Source organism: Taurulus bubalis (assembly GCF_910589615.1).
Source record: "Taurulus bubalis genome assembly, chromosome: 7".
NCBI lineage: Eukaryota > Metazoa > Chordata > Actinopteri > Perciformes > Cottidae > Taurulus > Taurulus bubalis.
In genome coordinates this window covers 6068248-6087511 of record NC_136595.1, presented here as the reverse complement: position 1 = coordinate 6087511, position 19264 = coordinate 6068248, and the positions used below count along the sequence as shown (strand labels likewise).

At 38.8% G+C, this 19264-nt stretch overlaps 1 protein-coding gene across 1 annotated transcript; it reads left to right on the top strand.

The window, feature by feature from the left end:
• Nucleotides 1-1277: 1277 nt before the first annotated feature.
• Nucleotides 1278-10804, top strand: LOC306739487 (complement factor H-like; the record flags this gene model as incomplete). The annotated part of the gene is made up of 12 exons (XM_079221505.1): nt 1278-1347; nt 1544-1729; nt 2000-2105; nt 2288-2364; nt 2542-2724; nt 6064-6243; nt 6923-7063; nt 8169-8327; nt 8681-8848; nt 8931-9119; nt 9331-9507; nt 10627-10804. 12 exons carry the CDS (start codon nt 1278-1280, stop codon nt 10644-10646), a joined length of 1656 nt encoding a protein of 551 aa, XP_079077631.1. The 3' UTR covers nt 10647-10804.
• Nucleotides 10805-19264: the final 8460 nt, after the last annotated feature.

Here is a 19264-nt window from a genome sequence, read left to right as displayed (position 1 = left end):
AGAATAACTATATAGAAATAGCCATGATGGTCTCGTTTACGTGGAGGTCTTATGGAGGCATCCGTATTACACGCAAACAGTTCAATGTTCCTCATAGTAACTTTAAGGTGGTCACTGTACTGTATGTGAGTGGGATCTTGTTGTTTTTGTTTTGTGTGAGCTCACCGAACCAAATTTGTGTCGACCATGTTGAAATGGATACAGACCCTCTGAAGCCTCTGTTTGGCAGTTCAAGGCTATGACGATGTCACTGACCTTTGTCAAAAGTCAAATAAAGCCAAGTCATTTAAGTAATTTGTCGGTTCAGTTGTATCTCAGTTGTAGCAACGTAGACATATTTAAATGAAATTGAGAGAATATATGTGCCATGGGCCACTAAATCTAAAAGTTACGGAGGCTTTTCAACCCCGGAAAAGTGGTTTCTCCACTACTGGACCTCCAGAACCCAAATCAGTCAAACATTTATTTATTTATCTCTCTCTCTCTCTCTCTCTCTCTCTCTCTCTCTCTCTCTCTCTCTCTCTCTCTCTCTCTCTCTCTCTCTCTCTGCTTTGTCAGCAATGGAGGAGGAACGCACACATTCTCAAACAGTTAACAGAAATACAAACTAATGTTCTGAGGAATGAGGTTGTGCAATAAGTGTTTTCTTCTTTTCGGAACATGTAGTTTGAATAATATGAAGCCATATTGAGAAATGAAGGCAAACCCTGCATTGCTTAACAGCTACATTTAGTTTTAATAGCTTTCCAAACTGATGTCAGCATCTGCAGCTGAATGCAACACATTTGTTTGCTCTATTGATTGCTGCAAATGATTACCAGGTAGAAAGAAAAAAACAAATAAACCCTGACAAGAATATTCTTTTTTTTTTGTCAAACATAGCAAAGCCTGGCTACACAGGGGCATTAACCCATTGAAACACTCATTGTATTCTATTAAAAAAATAGATCATGTGTGATTTTGTTGTGTGCTTACTCATTTCCATGATTAATTGAGCTTATTCTGCAATATACATCTCATATATGTACTGATATAAGGAAGACATCCTTGTGTTTTCATGGTTTTATTTGTGTCGTATAAGGTGTTCTTTATGTGGTCACTTCCTCTCTTTTTTTCTGTCCCGTTGAGCCCACGATTATATTTGGAGGCTGGAACAGACTTGCGTAAATCATTGGGCAATCTATTTTTGCCTGTGGAATACACAGCTCTCTCTGTATAATTGTGTTTCATTCTCCAGTTCCTACTTCTGTTTGGGGGTTCAAGGATACGAAGATAAAATGCACTTGATTACCCGAAGCTGTGCCCTGTTCTTGTGGATGCATACGCTGACGCTTGTGAAAAGTCAAGGTAAGAACAAGTAGTTCAAGCAATTTGTACGATTTAATTTGTGGCTTGATGTTTTGTCCTCCATTGCTGTCTACGGTATAAAAAAAAAAAGTAAGTCGCTTTTGATAACAGCGTCAGCTAAATGTAATGTAATGTCATGAGCGGGGGGGTAATGCAAACTTATTTTGATTTATTTCTGATTTTTGCTGTCCCATAGACTGTACACTTCAACAGTTTCTTAGTAGCACCTTGTATAATTCCAATTTTGACACAACTGCTCTGGAGGCCAGCTACCCTGATGATGGAAAACAAGTGAGAGTGGGCTGCAATATTGGCCACACTGGCTTTTTCAAACTGATATGCAAGAATGGAAAATGGACTTCAAGAGGCAATCCATGTGAACGTGAGTTACAATTTGTCTTATTGTTTGGAAATAAATAATCTTCCATTACGAATCCATAGGCATATTACATATATATTACATATTCAACATGTAATGCTGTATATGTTCTGTCAAATGAGTGCACAAAGGCCAAAACAGGCTCAACTGTATTATTACAAAAATAACACAGCATACTGCGTGTTATTGTATGGAGGTCCACGTGTATTATTACTGTAAATTGAGCCTTAGAAATATATTTACTCGCATTCTCTTTCACTCTTATGTTTGAAGCGAAATCATGTGGCCATCCCGGGGATGCCCAGTTTGCAGATTTTCATCTGGAAATAGGAAACGATTTTGTCTTTGGGTCACAAGTTGTATTCACCTGCCAAACAGGGTATGAATATATATATATATATATATATAATCACAAATATATGCTGTTAATTTGTATGTTTTGTAATATATATGTATGCTTTGCTTTGTACACATTATTATATATATATATATATATATATATATATATATATATATATATATATATATATATATATATATATATATATATACTCGTTTCAGTTATCAAATGGTCAGTCGCAGAAACTACCGGCGTTGCATGGCTGAAGGCTGGGATGGTGTGGTTCCGGTCTGTGAAGGTACAGCGGTAATAAAGTATCATATTTGTTCAGTACCTAACATACAAGGAGAAATGTCACTATGTTTATGTCTGGCAGGAAACATTGGAAAAACTATATTGCTTACCTGATGATAGGTTGAAACATTTAAAAAGTTTTTGGATCATCCAATTTATAATGTTTTTGTTTTCCTTCCAGCGCAACAGTGCCCAGTGATTCAAGTGGAAAAAAATGTCCATGTGATTGGGAACCCAGATGAATCCACCTATGGCAATGTAGTTCGATTCACCTGCAAGTCCAGCACTGAAATCCTGGATGGGTCACCAGAATTGTATTGTGATGAACATGGAGCGTGGAGCGGCCCAGTTCCTAAATGCAAAGGTACAGCAGGCTTTCCAAAATGAACCAGACGGTCTTCCTTTTTAGGAGAAAATATGAAAATACAGGGAAATGGGAAGATAGAAACACACAAATACGTACATAACCCACCATGAGATGTACGGGGCGATTTACGAAGACCGCAGGTTCTCAGAAGTCTTATCAGCAACTGTATGAAAGTATTAAAAAAAGGGCAACCCTGTCTCCTTCAAAAGTATGATCCCATACACCTAAATTGCATTCTCAATTATGTTTTGAGGGAAACATATTTTCTCCCTGATTACGGTCGCAATTTTCAACATGTAATGTCACATGCTGATGACCTGCTGATCGCGCCCCTTTGAACAAATAAATGAATGGAGAGGTTCCAGACTAATCTGCGAGCATTTGGGATTTGTACCTCTTTTCTCCCGCGTTCCAGTAGTCATAGGAACCCCAAATGAGTTATAATACTTGTGTTATTTTATATGATTTTCTTCCAATTTTTTTTGTGAATTTATTTTACATTTTCCAAAAAATCCTTTTTATACCATATTTTGATCATAGCTACGAACATCCAGCATGGTATGAGCCAGATTCCCCAAAAATGCCTCCTTGAGCTTTTCAAACTGTATGGTTCAGGGTCTTAATTTTTTAGATTAGATTATTGTCATAGTACATACTTTTACATACATGCAATGTATTCTCTGCATTTGGCCCATCCTTAGTATTAAGGAGCAGTGGGCAGCCCTGATCGGCATTCGGGGAGCAATTTTAGGGTTGGGTGTCTTGCTCAGGCACACTTCGACACGTGACCCATGGGGATCGAGCCAGCAACCCTGTGGTTGCAGGACGACCACTCATCCCCATGAGCTACAGCCGCCCTATCAACAGCCCACATACTAATAAGACACCTTTTTGGAAAGATTAGGACCTAAAGAATTAGAATCACAATAAAACAAAGCATTGGCATGTTAGGAAGGAGTTTCAGTCAAAGAACTGTCGTTCGGTTCAAAAATGGAAAAATTACTTGTTTTATGGCAAAACATTGGCCGATTTGGGCATGCTGGGAACCGAAATGTTCATCAACTTCCGCACTTGCAACTTAACGGTTGCTTTTTAAAATTGTTTTAGCCATAGGTCTCATAGGTCTCACAATTTAAAGTTAAACAACCCTTTGGTTGCAGAGATAATTAAGTAAACGTTAAAAAAAAAAAAGTTGTCTGAGAATAGGTGCCGGAGGGGGGGGGGGGGACCAGATGCTTATAAGGTTAAAATAAGCACATTCTTTTTACTGTGTATACCTTTTTTTAATTATATTTTTCAGAGATACAATGTCCACCACCCAATATTGAACATGGTTCTGTGCAAGGAAATGTTCAGAAGTACAAAGAACACGATGTCTTGGACTTTCGGTGTAATGCTAGATATAAACGCGTTGACACGAGACCTTCAATGTGCAGCAAGCGAGGAGTAACAGCAGAGTGGAGCCCCACACCTGCATGTGAACGTAAGCATGAACTGAGTCGTCACGTTTGATGTCTGCATCGTCTAACGGGAATTGATGCTAACAAATAAAATGCTTAATTTCCCAATTGAAGCAATAAAATGTAGACTGCCATCGCCACTGGACGGAACCAGATATGAACCGTCTTCCAGAAATATGTTTTCACCTGGTGACACAGTGGAAGTCACGTGTGGAAGGAAGTACTGGATTTCTAACCCTCGGGACACCACAGCAGTAACTACATGCACAGAAAATGGAGACTGGACTTTACGACCAGTATGCCGAGGTATAGAACCACAAAGGTGTCGTGCCAGATACAGATTATGACATTGTTGTTCTTTCTTACTTAAGTTACACAAGTCTTTCTCTTCATCTAGAGGTTACATGCAGGAGTCAAAAACCGCAAAATGTGTATTACTGGAGCACCAGATGGGGTCAAGTAATAACATTGGACGATACTGTAAGATATTCATGTCAGACGGGCTACATGAAGACCGATGGTGCCACCGATGCCACATGCACCAGAAATGGATGGGAACCACATCCATTGTGTCAAGGTATTGTGAAGTTAACGTTTTAATTGCATTACTGTTCATTTTCTATCCATATCTGGGAAAGCAGGGAAGGAGCTTCTGGTCCAGTTATGGTTGAGTTTTTAATATATATTTTTCTTGCTGTCTTCCACCAAAAACCATAGGAACTGAGAACTAGTAAACTCTGCAACTATGTCAGGAAACAAAAGTCCCTTCTCCAAGTCATGCAGTCACTTCAATATACTATTAATCTGCCTCGGCCATTGGGGTGTTGCCACTTTTATGTGAGGTGAAATATCTGAATGTTTTACTTGTTGATGTGCATCTTGAGGAGAGAGGAGGAGGAGCTATGACTGTGGGTGCACAGGTGTATCCTTTGCAGAAGTCTCATCAGCAACTGAATCCCATACAACTAAATTGCATTCTCAATTATGTTTTGAGGGAAACATGTTTTATCCCTGATTACGGTCTCAATTTTCAACATGTAATGAATGTCACATGCTGATGACCCGCTGATAGCGCCCCTTTGAAAAAAGAAAATTAACTGAGAGGTTCCAGACTAATCTGGGAGCATTTGGGATTTGGGCTGTAAATATGAGAATATGAGAACCAAAAATACCTCCCACCCCTCCACCTTGATGCAAGACATATTTGAAACAAAGCTGTCATTAATGGCCATTACCTTTGAATGTTGAATAAGCGTTTTTTTTTTGAGTAAGGTTAATATCTGGTTACTGTGCATACCTTTTTTTATTAAATTTTTCAGAGATACAATGTCCACCACCCAATATTGAACATGGTTCTGTGCAAGGAAATGTTCAGAAGTACAAAGAACACGATGTCCTGGACTTTCGGTGTAATGCTAGATATAAACGCGTTGACACGAGACCTTCAATGTGCAGCAAGCGAGGAGTAACAGCAGAGTGGAGCCCCACACCTGCATGTGAACGTAAGCATGAACTGAGTCGTCACGTTTGATGTCTGCATCGTCTAACGGGAATTGGTGCTAACAAATAATATGCTTAATTTCCCAATTGAAGCAATAAAATGTAGACTGCCATCGCCACTGGACGGAACCAGATATGAACCGTCTTCCAGAAATATGTTTTCACCTGGTGACACAGTGGAAGTCACGTGTGGAAGGAAGTACTGGATTTCTAACCCTCGGGACACCACAGCAGTAACTACATGCACAGAGAATGGAGACTGGACTTTACGACCAGTATGCCGAGGTATAGAACCACAAAGGTGTCGTGCCAGATACAGATTATGAGATTGTTGTTCTTTCTTACTTAAGTTACACAAGTCTTTCTCTTCATCTAGAGGTTACATGCAGCAATCAAAAACCGCAAAATGTGCAATACTGGAGCGCCAGCTGGGATCACGTATTAAAATTGGACGATACTGTAAGCTATTCATGTCAGACGGGCTACAAGAAGACCGATGGTGCCACCGATGCCACATGCACCAGAAATGGATGGGAACCACATCCATTGTGTCAAGGTATTGTGAAGTTAACGTTTTAATTGCATTACTGTTCATTTTCTATCCATATCTGGGAAAGCAGGGAAGGAGCTTCTGGTCCAGTTAGGGTTGAATGTTTTTTTTAATTTATTTTTTATTGCTGTCTTCCACCAAAAACCATAGGAACTGAGAGCTAGTAAACTCTGCAACTATGTCAGGAAACAAAAGTCCCTTCTCCAAGTCATGCAGTCACTTCAATATACTATTAATCTGCCTCGGCCCCAGTCTATGCTGCTCATTGCAACAGTTTACTATAAAGCCCTGTAGACCAAGAAAAGTAAATCCATTGATATAATGTTTCCTGGTACTCAACGCTCAATAACAAGGCTACGTCACGTTCACCCCATTGCACACCCCTCACACCATGACATGAACAAAGAAAGAACTGGTGATCCCATCAAACAAGAAGCAACATCAGGAGCCATATATACAAGCATCTTGACCATCTTGCTTGTCTTATGTTTGCACAAAACAAGTAACTCTTTGAATGCAGAGCTGTTTCATGTGTTTGCTTTTCCATTGGGGTGTTGCCACTTTTATGTGAGGTGAAATATCTGAATGTTTTACTTGTTGATGTGCATCTCTCATGTGAAAGTAAAATGTTGCTTTCCAGTCAGTGTTCAGAATTACTACATTTGTTTAATTATTTATTTTCCAGATAAAACATGCAACCGTAAGGATTACCAGAATTCCAACATTGTTGAAAATGATCAGAACGTATTCAAGTACAATGACAAGGTCAATTATGTCTGCAAGGCTGGTTATGTGGGACGTTTTGCTCTAACCTGTGGGGAAACAGGTTGGATCGGGACTGAACAATGTAGTAAGTAGAAAATACAACACACAATATAGTTGAAAGGACAGTAGTTGTTTTTTCACATCATTTTATTAACTTTTTCTTTTCATGCTTGATTATTGTTCAACAGATTAGAATATAATATATATATATATATATATATATATATATATATATATATATATATATATATATATATATATATATATATATATAATATATGAATAAAATCCCCAAATAATTGTGCTTTTCCCCCTATTGCAAAATGTCCATTTTTATTTATTTATTGTATTTAAAACTAATGCTCTATTTGTAAAACACAAGTAGTTAGCACTCATTAATCATTACAACTTGTTTGGTCAAAATAGGTTCTTTTTTTTATCCTGTATATTGTGATATTAAATAATCAATATGAATGTCCTAATTCTGCAGCACCACTAGGTCTGACATGAGAAGAACCTTACTTTCTAATTAATTTAATAATATTTGAATTTCACCAGAAATCCTGGAGGGTTTGTTAAATAATTCCTAATTTCATTGACTTTGTTTCAGGTAAAGGGTGTAAAAAACTTCACATTGACAACGGACAAATTGCCAACACTGAAAAGGAAACTTACGCGCTTTATGAACCGGTCCGTTATGAATGCAGGAATAAGGCTAAAACAGTGTTCACTGTTACCTGTGAGCAAAGTGGCTGGACTGGGATAAAAAGCTGTTCAGGTAAGAACATAACGGTACAACAGATTTAATTTTAGGGGTCAATGTGTGACTGGAATATTTATGTTTTGATAGCAATAGAAATATTAAGTATCTGCTAAACCAAAAAATCTAAATTGCATAATTAATTACCCATAGTAATAAAATTAAAGTTGTGTATTGTTGAACAATTTCTCCTTCATGCTCTGTTCCTCCCATGTGAGGCCGTATTTGTGTTTTTAGACACAGCTACATCCTAATGCCAGCATGCTGATATTCAAAATGACAACAATAGCATGCTGATGAATAGCAGGTCTAATGTCCAGCATGTTAACTATCTTAGTTACATTAGGAACATTTGCTATTTAACCGTTGATGCTTTATGAATATAGCTTTTGTTTTTCACTGTTAGGATGTCCAACCGCTGATGTGCCAAATGGATTTATAGTTGGTCCATACAATGAAACAGTGTACTACACCTGCAACAACGGTTTCAAACTTTCTACCGACGGCTGGTGGGCTGAGGCCAAATGTACTGATGGCGTGTGGTCTGGACTTGAACAATGCATCGGTAAATCATCTTCAATGCACGACACGTCTAGTTGTAATCGCATGAAGCCATCCAAAAATATCTACTTAAAGCTGTGCATCACTTTTAAATAAAACATTTAGTGAGAAATACATTTTTTTTTACTATGTTGGCAGTGAACGCATCGTGCCCCATTCCTCATATCTGATGTGGATGCACAGCAGCATATGTTGGTTTTAAAAGGCTCATGAACAAATTATGTCTTAGTTTAAAGTTGTTTTATGTCACATCTTTGATGCAGGCTAATTTTGAAATGTCTAATTGTGTTATTGCTAGTATCACATGTGTGAGCAACAATATAGAGACCTAAATATTTGTACTCATAACCTCTTTAGCCAATACGACATGTGGAGAAATTCCTGAGATTCCTAATGGAAGAGTGACACTTTTACGTGGACAATCTAAAAATGCCCGGATTACTTGTGAGGATGGATACCACCCTGAGGTTAACCGCTTAACCTGTCACGAGGGAGAATGGATTATTCCCAAAACAATCTGTACACGTGAGTCCTCTTCAGATGTAATTAAGCGTGTTCATGAAAAGATTACATAACCTAATGCTGTACATGTTTTCATGTTTTGCAGCAAATGCCGTTACTTGCAAGCCCCCACGGCAAGTGGACAATGCTGTAATTGTGGATTCCTATCAGAAGGAATACTTGTCTGACTCCACAGTAACATATCGGTGCCGTGATAAGTATATTTTATTGGAGCGTGAAGATACAATTCGATGCAAAGATGGCATATGGGAGGAGAAAGACATTATGTGCACACGTACGTACACAAAGTATTTTACTACGTCTCACACAGGAAGCTGGAAGACAATTTAAGATGTAAAGATGTGTTATATAAGCTGCATGAATATATAAAAATAGGCATTTAAGTTTGCCAGATCCGTGTTTATATCGTGTAGCGATTAGATTTGACACCACAAAAAAATTGCTCCTATGTTACTTGGACAACAACAAACTTCTTGCATTTCCAGGATTTGACGGATGTGACCAGCTGAAAGATGAGTCAATGATCTTCACCGCAGACAAAGAGAGATATGTGGATGGGGATGTCATAAAGTATCAATGTGTCACATCTAAAGTTGAAGGCAATGCAACATGTAACAATAATGAGTGGAAAAAATCAGAAGACTGTAAAGGTAAGGAGAACTGTAAGTGAAATCTCACTTAAAGTATCTTTTGAAAAAGTCTATCTTCATACAATATTCAATTTTGGTGGGTTGAAAGAGTTCTAGGTCACTCTTCTCCATACTGGCCGTAAAGACTTCCCTTAGTGCAACTGCACTGTAAACGACGAGGAACAAGATCCACAGTCCTTGCTCTGTGTCAAAATGCATTTTTAAGTTTTAAGGAAAAAAAATCAATAATGCAAAACTGCATATGTACTGGATATGTTATCCTTCACACTTAGAGACCCATTTGTTTGTCATTTAAGAGACCAAGCTCTTGAGGAACACCATAGCCAAAGTCATGCTGTGACTTGGTTTCTAAAACTTGATATTTGAGGATATCTGTAGGAATTCCTTCTTCTGGCAATTGGATGGTGAGAACTTTTGTTCTGGAAACTGCTCAGAAAGCCACTTATTGTCGATATACCAAGGAAAGTCATACATCTGCTGAATGCTGAAAAGTCTTCCATTTGTGGTTGTGAAGTTTCATGGTCACAGCAGGTCATTTTATACAGCGACGCCAAGTTTCAAAATGTGGTCTCACTATGTGAAATGGCTTCTGTAGCCATAAACATCATCAAACATAAGTACAATTGGGCTCATGGATTCACAATAATCTCAGTTTTCCAGACATACAATATGTGCAATTCCAAGACCGTTAGAAATGTGTTTGTGTGCATGGGATTAGCATTAAGTGGGCATGTCTGTAAAGGGGAGACTCCTGGATGCCATAGAACCCATATTCATTTAGATATCTTGAGTTGTGAGGCCAACGCAGCCTTGAGAATATGGCCATGCCATTTGTTCCCGTGTCAATATGTCTGCCGTTATTTAGCCCTACTTCCTGACAAACTAGTAACAACCTGGTACCATTGTATTTCTTTGGACATCCAGTTTTATACAATACCAATATGTTATCACCCTGGCTTTAAAAGTATTGTTGTCGAGCCATCCGATGGGTATCGGGGTTCATACAAGATAAGGGCAAGTCTTTTGTCAGTGAAGAGTTCTATTGCAAAAACTAGACAGATCCTTTTGAACTTATTCTACACCCACTGCTTGTTGAGATGTTATGCTGAACAAATCATTGTTCTCCCACAGCTGCTGGTGATGATTTCTGATCATGTTTTCGAGAAATGGCAATAAAAATGCCATGTGTGCATTTTTCCTACTGATGACTCGTCTTGAGACATTATACATAATCTTTGGACATTTAATAACTGAATCACGCATCTGTAAAATGAAGTTATTTGAAATCATAAAGCTTGTGCATATTGAATAAAAGACAATACAATTTCAACTGCTTTATTTTGTCTTTTTATTGATTTTATTCCGAAACTAGGTCTTTAATTACTAAATGTATGGGTGTTTTAAAAGTTGTGGAGGGGCATTTAGAGAATGTACGGTGTGGAATTCTCGTGCCAAGCTTTGTCTTAGGGCAGAAAAAGCAAGTTTGAGAAGAAATGTGAATAGATTTATCTCAACCACAGAACCAATCAATTCATATGAATGTGCATTTGAATGCACTGTGTCGTAGCTTCAGTTTTTTTAAATCTATGTTTTTTCTTGGGAGAAGAAATTATGTCAGATGACTTTCTCTAGTGTGACTCACTGGTTATGTAAAGTTTGAATTTAAGGATTATATCATACATGTCCGTTACCCGGCACTGTTTTTCCCTTAAATGCAATTATGAAAAAGCCGAAGGAAAATAAATAAGTTAACCAAAAAATGTATAATAATCAATCAAAATATGAAAAAAAATCCCTCTTTTTCTAAAACTATGTTCAATTGTAGCAATAAAATGCTACTTTTAATAATGTGGAATCTTTTGAATCACATCCAGAGTGACAAAACTGCATTTATAGATCAAACACAGGGCACTCCCATTACAGTTGTCAACATGTATTAACCGGGATTTCTGAAGCACATCTCTAAACACTGCTTACAATAATTAATTATAAATATCATAATTTATTATATGTACATTATTCTATTTCAGACATACATTATACATAGCAAAGTTTGAGAGTAAGGCAGTGATTCAGCAAACTTCCTGGTACTTGTAGCGGCTGACTTATCAATAACGATAAGCACAATAGTGTTGAGGTTCATTTGGTTCCTACGTTACAAAGTTTAACTTTTTTCAGTCTGCTCATGCACGGCCGGTTTATAGCTCTTATCAAACAAAGTGACATTCAGAATGCTTTACATCGGCAAAAAAGCATTAAAAAAAAAGCGATAAGCAATAAAAACGTTAGATTAAATAAAATGAAATACATAAAGTAAAATATAACACAAATAGCCAGAAATACAGTTAGAGTGTCGTTACAGTGTAGTAATAACTTGTTGCTCAAAGGTTGCTGTGTCTACCGTGTATAGAGCAAAAATGTAAGTGGCTTTGGATAAAAGCGTCAGCTAAATGAAATGTAATGCAAAAATGCAACAAAGAAAATGTAAGTCCAGTAGAGAAATATGTCAATAAAACAGCAGTTTTATAGTTTATTTTTTTATTTCCATTTAAAAATGTTGTCGGGCTAAATATTGATCCTGCTCTCTGTTAATCAATAACTCACTGACATCCAGTCTGGGGACAAAGTTAACCTCCAGCTAGGATGTGGTAAGAATGGGGATTCGGCATGCTGAATGTTGGTCAATACAATGTTCTAAAATGTAGGCAAAAGATTAAAGTGATGCATGTTTTGGTAAATTCAATAGTGACATTTCCTCACCAGCATTGCTCATTGATGTACTAAAGTACGAATCAACATAGTGCAATATAAACAGCATTGCTCTCTCAGTACCATTAAATCTAATTATTATATTGACTGATTGTTCCGCTTGACAATTTTAACAATGGAGTCAACACTGTTCATGACACAGTGAATGTGGAAATCAAACCGGACAGAAAGTATTTCATCATCAGCAGATACTCACAAACATCAGGTCACCAACTTTAAACAAAACAATCTGTATTGCCCTTAAGGCTGTCGTGTGTTAGCCATATTATTAGTCTTTGTCTTTGTTGTTGATCCTGTGGAGTCACGTTGGATGTGGTGTACCATAAAGCCGTGCGTCATGTTGTATTCATCCAGCCTTGTGCAATCCCACGGGGCAGTCCATGTTGTGTCCCCGAGGACTCCAGCTTGGGACAAACACAAAGAACACAGAGCTTGTTAGCCTCAGTTACACTTGGCCGAAATGCAATTGTCTTTCATCTTTCTGTTTCTCCAACTGTGGAGGAACGTGGACGTCTCTTTGTCGCCGAATGGTAAGACACTCCGAAGGTGCGATTGGTTGTGAAGTTAAAGGGAGCTGGATCTGGTGTGTGCATGTTGTGGTTGGTGTTGTGTGTACAGTATCGTCTCAGTTATGTTCCTTCCCAGCTACATGGCTAAAGAGCTTCTGATTCACATGATATGACTCTAACTGGCGTCTGTAGTATACAACGTCCAATTTACTCTTTCCTCCACATGTTGCTGTTTGCTAGCATGTTCAAGGCTCCCAGACGTTCCTCACGCCCAGGTGTCTGAAAACACACAAAAAGCTGAGTACCAAAGGGGAGACGTGATACGTTTCACGTGTGATACTGGTTATATATCAGGTCCAGCCATCTCTTATGAATGTAATGCTACAAGCGGAGACTGGACGGAAGAACGTGGAGGAAGTTGCTACTGTGAGTTCAAGGGCTTTCTGCTCGACTCTTTATTTTGTTGCATTTCCAGTAATCAGGTTACGACACATGTGAATCCTTTTATATGCTGGAATTCATTAACTTTTCTTCTAAAATATTGTTTGACGGATTTTTGACGGATTTTTGTATGCATTGAATCGTCTCGAGATGAAATAACATTTACATGCAAGTATTTGGGAAGTGTCACAATAGCTGCTTTGTGTTTTGGGCAACAATTGCTAGCAACTAGACATCAATATGCTTCTTCAACGCGAAAAAAAATGGCTGCTGCACAATTAAGTGTTATTGTTAAACAAACAAAATTACGTCACTGTCAGTTTACCGGTGCTTTAAACAAAAATTAATCAAAGAAAACTGTATAGTTCAAAATAGAATTTGAAAAATCACGTTGGAAAATGTTTGTTTGATGAATAATCTCTTTTTTTCCATTTTCTTTTCTTCAGTAAAGCCGTGTGAACTTCCTGATGACACTCCCGATGGCTATTATGAAATTATCCACGGAGTAGAGTTTGCATTTGGTACCACAATCAAATACTTTTGTAATGAAGGGTATGTGCATCTGGAATAATTCATAAAAACATAGACATAATGGAAACACAGCCTATGAGCAGTATTTAGACAATGCATTATTTAAGTTCACAGTCTAATGTAGTAGTAAGCAGATATTAGGACATTTGTATGTGTATAAGCCATGTATTACTTGTATATATTCTGCTTATAAATGGTAAATAGGGTGGGTTAAAATAGTGTTACGGACACAGCGTAACTATGTTTGATTGGCGTATAAGACGACACAAAACGAGCTATCAAGAGCACCTTGTTTCTCTCTGCTCGATCATTTCTCTGACGAACACTAACGAACTGTTCTTTGTAGATATCAAATGGTGAGTAAGGTCGACACCAGGACTTGTTTGCTGGACAGATGGACCAATCATGTGCCAATATGTGACCGTAAGTCTTAAAAACACAGCAGCAATTTTGTTCAGAGCTCAATCAAAAACACTGGAAGTTTGTTGTTCATCTTTGCACAAATAACACGTTTATGAAGCAAAGCTCCCATTCATTTTGACATCATAGACATTGTTACATGACTCACAGTTGAAGCACTTCTATGGCGTAGATCGGCATCATTCGTACAAAAGATTAACAACTGCATTTTCAAATATCTGGTTCTGTGAGTAGGTGAGTAGGTGCATTTTGGCGCTATGTGTGCCGGCGGCCGTTGGGTGGAAGATTACCTTTTAGAGAAAACTCCTCCATGGCAACCGCTCAGCAGTACTGGAGTCTACCAAATTTATTCCAAAAACAAGATTTTTCAGAATCAAAGTAACAATGAGGATATCATTAAAAATGAATGCTGAAAAAACACACAGACTGTTTCCCCTTCATTGACCTGACCGACTGTTTGTGTTCACTCAGCTTTGAGCTGTGAGCTTCCGCCCGTAGATGAAGCGGTTACAGTGAAAGGTTTACCGGACAATGACGATTCCATACTTCCTGACCGCTTCCTCAAGTTCAGCTGTGATGCTCCTGGGAAAAAGCTGAATGGCAGTTCGCTGCTGATATGTGGGAAAGATGGACAGTGGGACAATCCATTCCCCTCTTGTGAAGGTAAAACCCCTTCGATGGAAATAATAATTATGTAAACAATATTTGTTTCATCATTTTTAATTACAGATCAAGTTACAATACACAAATGACTGCATACTAACCCAAAACCTGTGGGCCATAGACACCAGGAAGAGTAGCTGATTCCATAACAATCAGTAAAAACTCAGATCCACTGAGGGTTTTATTTGGTCATTTCTGTTTTATTCTCTCCAGACATCACCTGTGAAGTTGGCGTGATACATCCTCAACTCGATGTCACTGGACGACCACCAGGAAAAGATCAAATCAAGATTGGAGAAAAGTTGCAGTTTCACTGCGACGATGAATTTGCAATAGACGGGTCGCTAGAAATTGAATGTTTACAAACAGGGGAGTGGAATGCGCCGTTTCCAACTTGCGTTGGTAGGTTCACTTTTCATTGGAAGTTAATCCTATTGTTGTTGATGTTTTCATTTGCATATTTGGGTTCACGCATCTTTTTTGAGAGATATGGAGGACATAGAGGAAGACTAGTGAGAGACGTCCAAGGTCGCATTAAATCAACACATCAAGCGTCAGATCAAAGCTAAAACTGAAACTTAAAGGCGTTTTATCGCAGGCGCCTGTTTGTGCCGTTGTATATGATGTGATGCAATAATATATATTGACCTAAACTACATGACATCACCAATAAGTTGCTGAAGAGTCATTTTGAAGGTCAAAGTGGGAGGCTCCATCTTGTCAGTGACGATGCAGCCTAACTCTAGAAATAGTGCATCATCGGTACCCGAGACAGCATCCGCCTGTCACTCAAAGCAGCCACGCCCTCAATTATGTCTAACTTTAAGCCTTAATCATTTAAAAGGGTGAGTTACAGTTGTCCGCTGTATATTGCTGAGTAGGTAACAATCAGTATATTTGTTTTGTTTGGATGTTTATTTTTGCTATAAACAGCGGTGCTGACACAGAAAACAATGCCATGAGAGCTGAGAGAGTGAACCAAGTTAAGTTGATAAAACAGTTGACGTCCGGAAAATCCGCAAAGTCGCTATAAAGCTCAACAGAGCTGAGAGGACGACAACGGCCCTTTTCCCATGAAAGTCATGTGATCCATTGTTAATGTAATCAAATAAGTAAGAAATTACTGAATGCATTTGCATACAGATGTAATCTTTCAGAAATGTGTGTTCATGAAATGCAAAAAGTCAGATATGCTGCAGCATAACCTCTTGATTAAACAGATTCTCTTCTTCAAAACAGAACAATGCAGAGTTGCAGGGGTTCCAGGCAACGTGCGCCAACATGCACCAGGGAATCAACTAAGGAAAGGACAGAAGTTGAGGTTCTATTGCGACAGATATGGAGAGTTTCTTCAAGGGAAGAAAGAAGTTGAGTGTTTAGCAAACGGACAGTGGAGTCATCCCTTCCCAACATGTGGAGGTAAATCAATTATCTTCTTGTCCCAAACTCCATATCTAGGGAAATGATGGGAAATGATGATCCATGAATACATTGTCAGATGTCTTTCACAGTGCACTGCAATCTGAGAGTGCTTGATTTGCTCGGTCCATCCTGCCCTGATACGTATTGTCTTTCTGCTGCTATTTCCCCACCAAGTGAATAGAAGTTATTCTTAGTCTTTGTGTTTAGTTTCATAAAAAATATTGTAATTTAAGACATTTTCACCAGGAATTCAACTTAAATTTAAAAGAAAGTTGAATTAATACATCCCTAAAAAGTGTCAAAAAACATTAAAACCTTTATGAAGATAGCTGTGTTGAGCCCTCAGGGGACCCTTTTATATCAGGAAAATCATGGTATAAATCCCCCTCCCCCCAAAAAAAACATGTTAGGTATCAAATTAAACATAAAAATCAGGGCTACAATAATATATAATCCCCATGTACAACCTCTAAACACAACTCAAACAATAAATAGGATTGGGGGTTAGGGTGTGGGCTTAAAGGGTTAAAGTGTATTAGATTTTGCTAGGTTGACGACAATAAACTGGCAGTAAAAGAAGAAGCTTTTTCTGGACTGACTTATTAGTTTTTTTTGTGTGTGTGTGTTTTTTTTACATTCTTTTAGCTCCTTCAGGTTGTGGGAAGTCCCCACCCCTTGCAGATGGAGACACCACGCAAACTCTTAAATTCCAATACCGCCATGGAGAAAGGGTTCAATATCTCTGTCAGAATTTATATACCATGGAGGGTGAGCCTTACAAAACCTGCAACAACGGGGAATGGATTGGACAGATGAGGTGTCGAAGTAAGTAACAACGGCCTGACATGTTTCATGTAGCATTCTGTGAGGATTTTGCACGTAAAACTGATATTCTGGTTTCTAGTGTTTGCATATAGTGGCTTGATTAATATGAACATAATATATCAGTTATACAGGGACCATTACAGAGAGTGTAGCATTTGTTTAGATTTTATGCATGAATCTAAAAATAATTATAATTAAATAATATAACAGTATGTCTTTCATAGCCAGTAAGGATTTAAATGTTGAGTATTGTAACACTACATGTTAACGATTACATTTGGCTCCAAAAGTTCCAAAATATACTTTTTATCCAAGAAGAACAATAATGAAATATACAGTATGCTCTATAGTCATCCCCCATGAATATAATACTGTTTATCTGTTCTTTTGCAGAACCCTGCACTGTGGATGAACTAGTGATGCGCTCACATAATATTTACTTCAGATATGGATCTGCAGATAAGCTGTATTCACCCCATAATGATCATCTTACTTTCTCGTGTACCAGAGGAAGACCAGTCGGCACAATGAACATGCGCCCGAGGTGTGTTGATGGTGTGATGCACCTGCCCACATGCCAGTAAAGGTTTTTAGTTCACTGGATGAAACATGAGCTGGATGAGCAACCAAAGTAAAGAGTTAGCCCCCTGATGTCCTGATCCAGTGTCTTTACTTCATGTGGTCATTTTAATAAAACATTTATTTTCACTTGCTTTCTGCCTCTATTTGCATGATGAGTCAAGTCTGTTTGTCCCGTCTGTATGTGCTTAAAGCAGTGGTTCTAAAACTATTCTCAAATCTTTTTTAAATAATCTTTTTTAGAATTCTTTATTAACAACAAAGTGATTGCACATGTTATTAGTTTTTGTCTGATGAAGCAATCTGGTTTACTTGAAAGTGATTTCAAATTTCTTTATTCTATTATTTGAAAAAGCACAGAGTCGCAAAAAGTTATTTCAATAAAAATTCAGCATGGACCATTTTGTTACAATTTAGTTGGGGTGGTGGGGCGTGAACATTTTTCTTCCTCCAAAGTGAGCAGTGCCTGTTAGGTCTGCGTCTAACAATATTCCTAAAGGAGAATATGTTGTTTTTTTTACATGAATGAATGACTGAGAGGTACGGAACTCAGACAAAAGCAACGCAATGAAAATAACGTAAACACAATTGCTCGGGTGAAAATCACCCGACGTTAGTGTTCTAGGGTTAAAAGAGTTGGCAGCGAATTTTGGAGTATAACAAAAAAATTGTACAAGGCTCAGGGGTGCCGGGCTCGGGGAAACCGGGCTCGGGGGTGCCGGGAACAGGTCGGGGCACACGAGAACCCGGGATCGGTGGACCGCCGACTGAAGACGTGGGGACGGGGTCAGCCGCATCGCAGATACGGGGAGCTGAGGTCGGCTGCAGCGCGGAGACGACAACCGGGCCCGGCGTGGACTGCGGCGCGGGGACCCGACGCCGCCGAGGCCCAGAGGTTCGGGCCTCCGGATCAGGAACCCTTGAGGCAGGAGTAAAGCCCATCAGGCTACGGGGACCTGGTCGACATAGCCCAGGCTATGGCCATCAGCGTCGCAAAAAACAAACGCACAGTGGCTGCAGGCCCGGCGCCAGGCACTGATTTGCGGGGGGGCCTTACGTTGCTTTGGGGGGGGGCACGTGTTTTCTTCAGGGGTTTTTTTACAGCCTATGGTAGCATAGTAGTTCAACTTTTCACCTATAATCGAACTCCGGCACAAAAAGGTGACAGACGGTATTATTTAGAATCTCACAAGCTAATAAATAGGCCAGCTGAGCAGGCAGCCTACCCAATAGAATTAGACATGAACCGTAGGCCTATGGCAATCAAGCAACACATAAGTCCCACAATACATTGTATTGAAAGATCAGCAGATAGCAGATTCAGCCACAACAAGACATTTAAAAAATAGGCCTAAAAAGGTGTAAAATTATTAGGCTAACACATCCAGCAACAACATCAACAACAATAACAACACACTCAACAACAACACACTGTCCGGTGTTTGTCCGAAACAGAGCAGAGCGCAGCAACGACGAAAAGGGCCTACCAACAGCTAGCCTACAACAGAAATTAAGAAGACATTGCTTTGCATTACATGTTTGTTTGTTTTTCCAAGAAAGAACAAACACATAGGCCTACAACCAATCATGTAGCCTCGTCCATAGGGCCA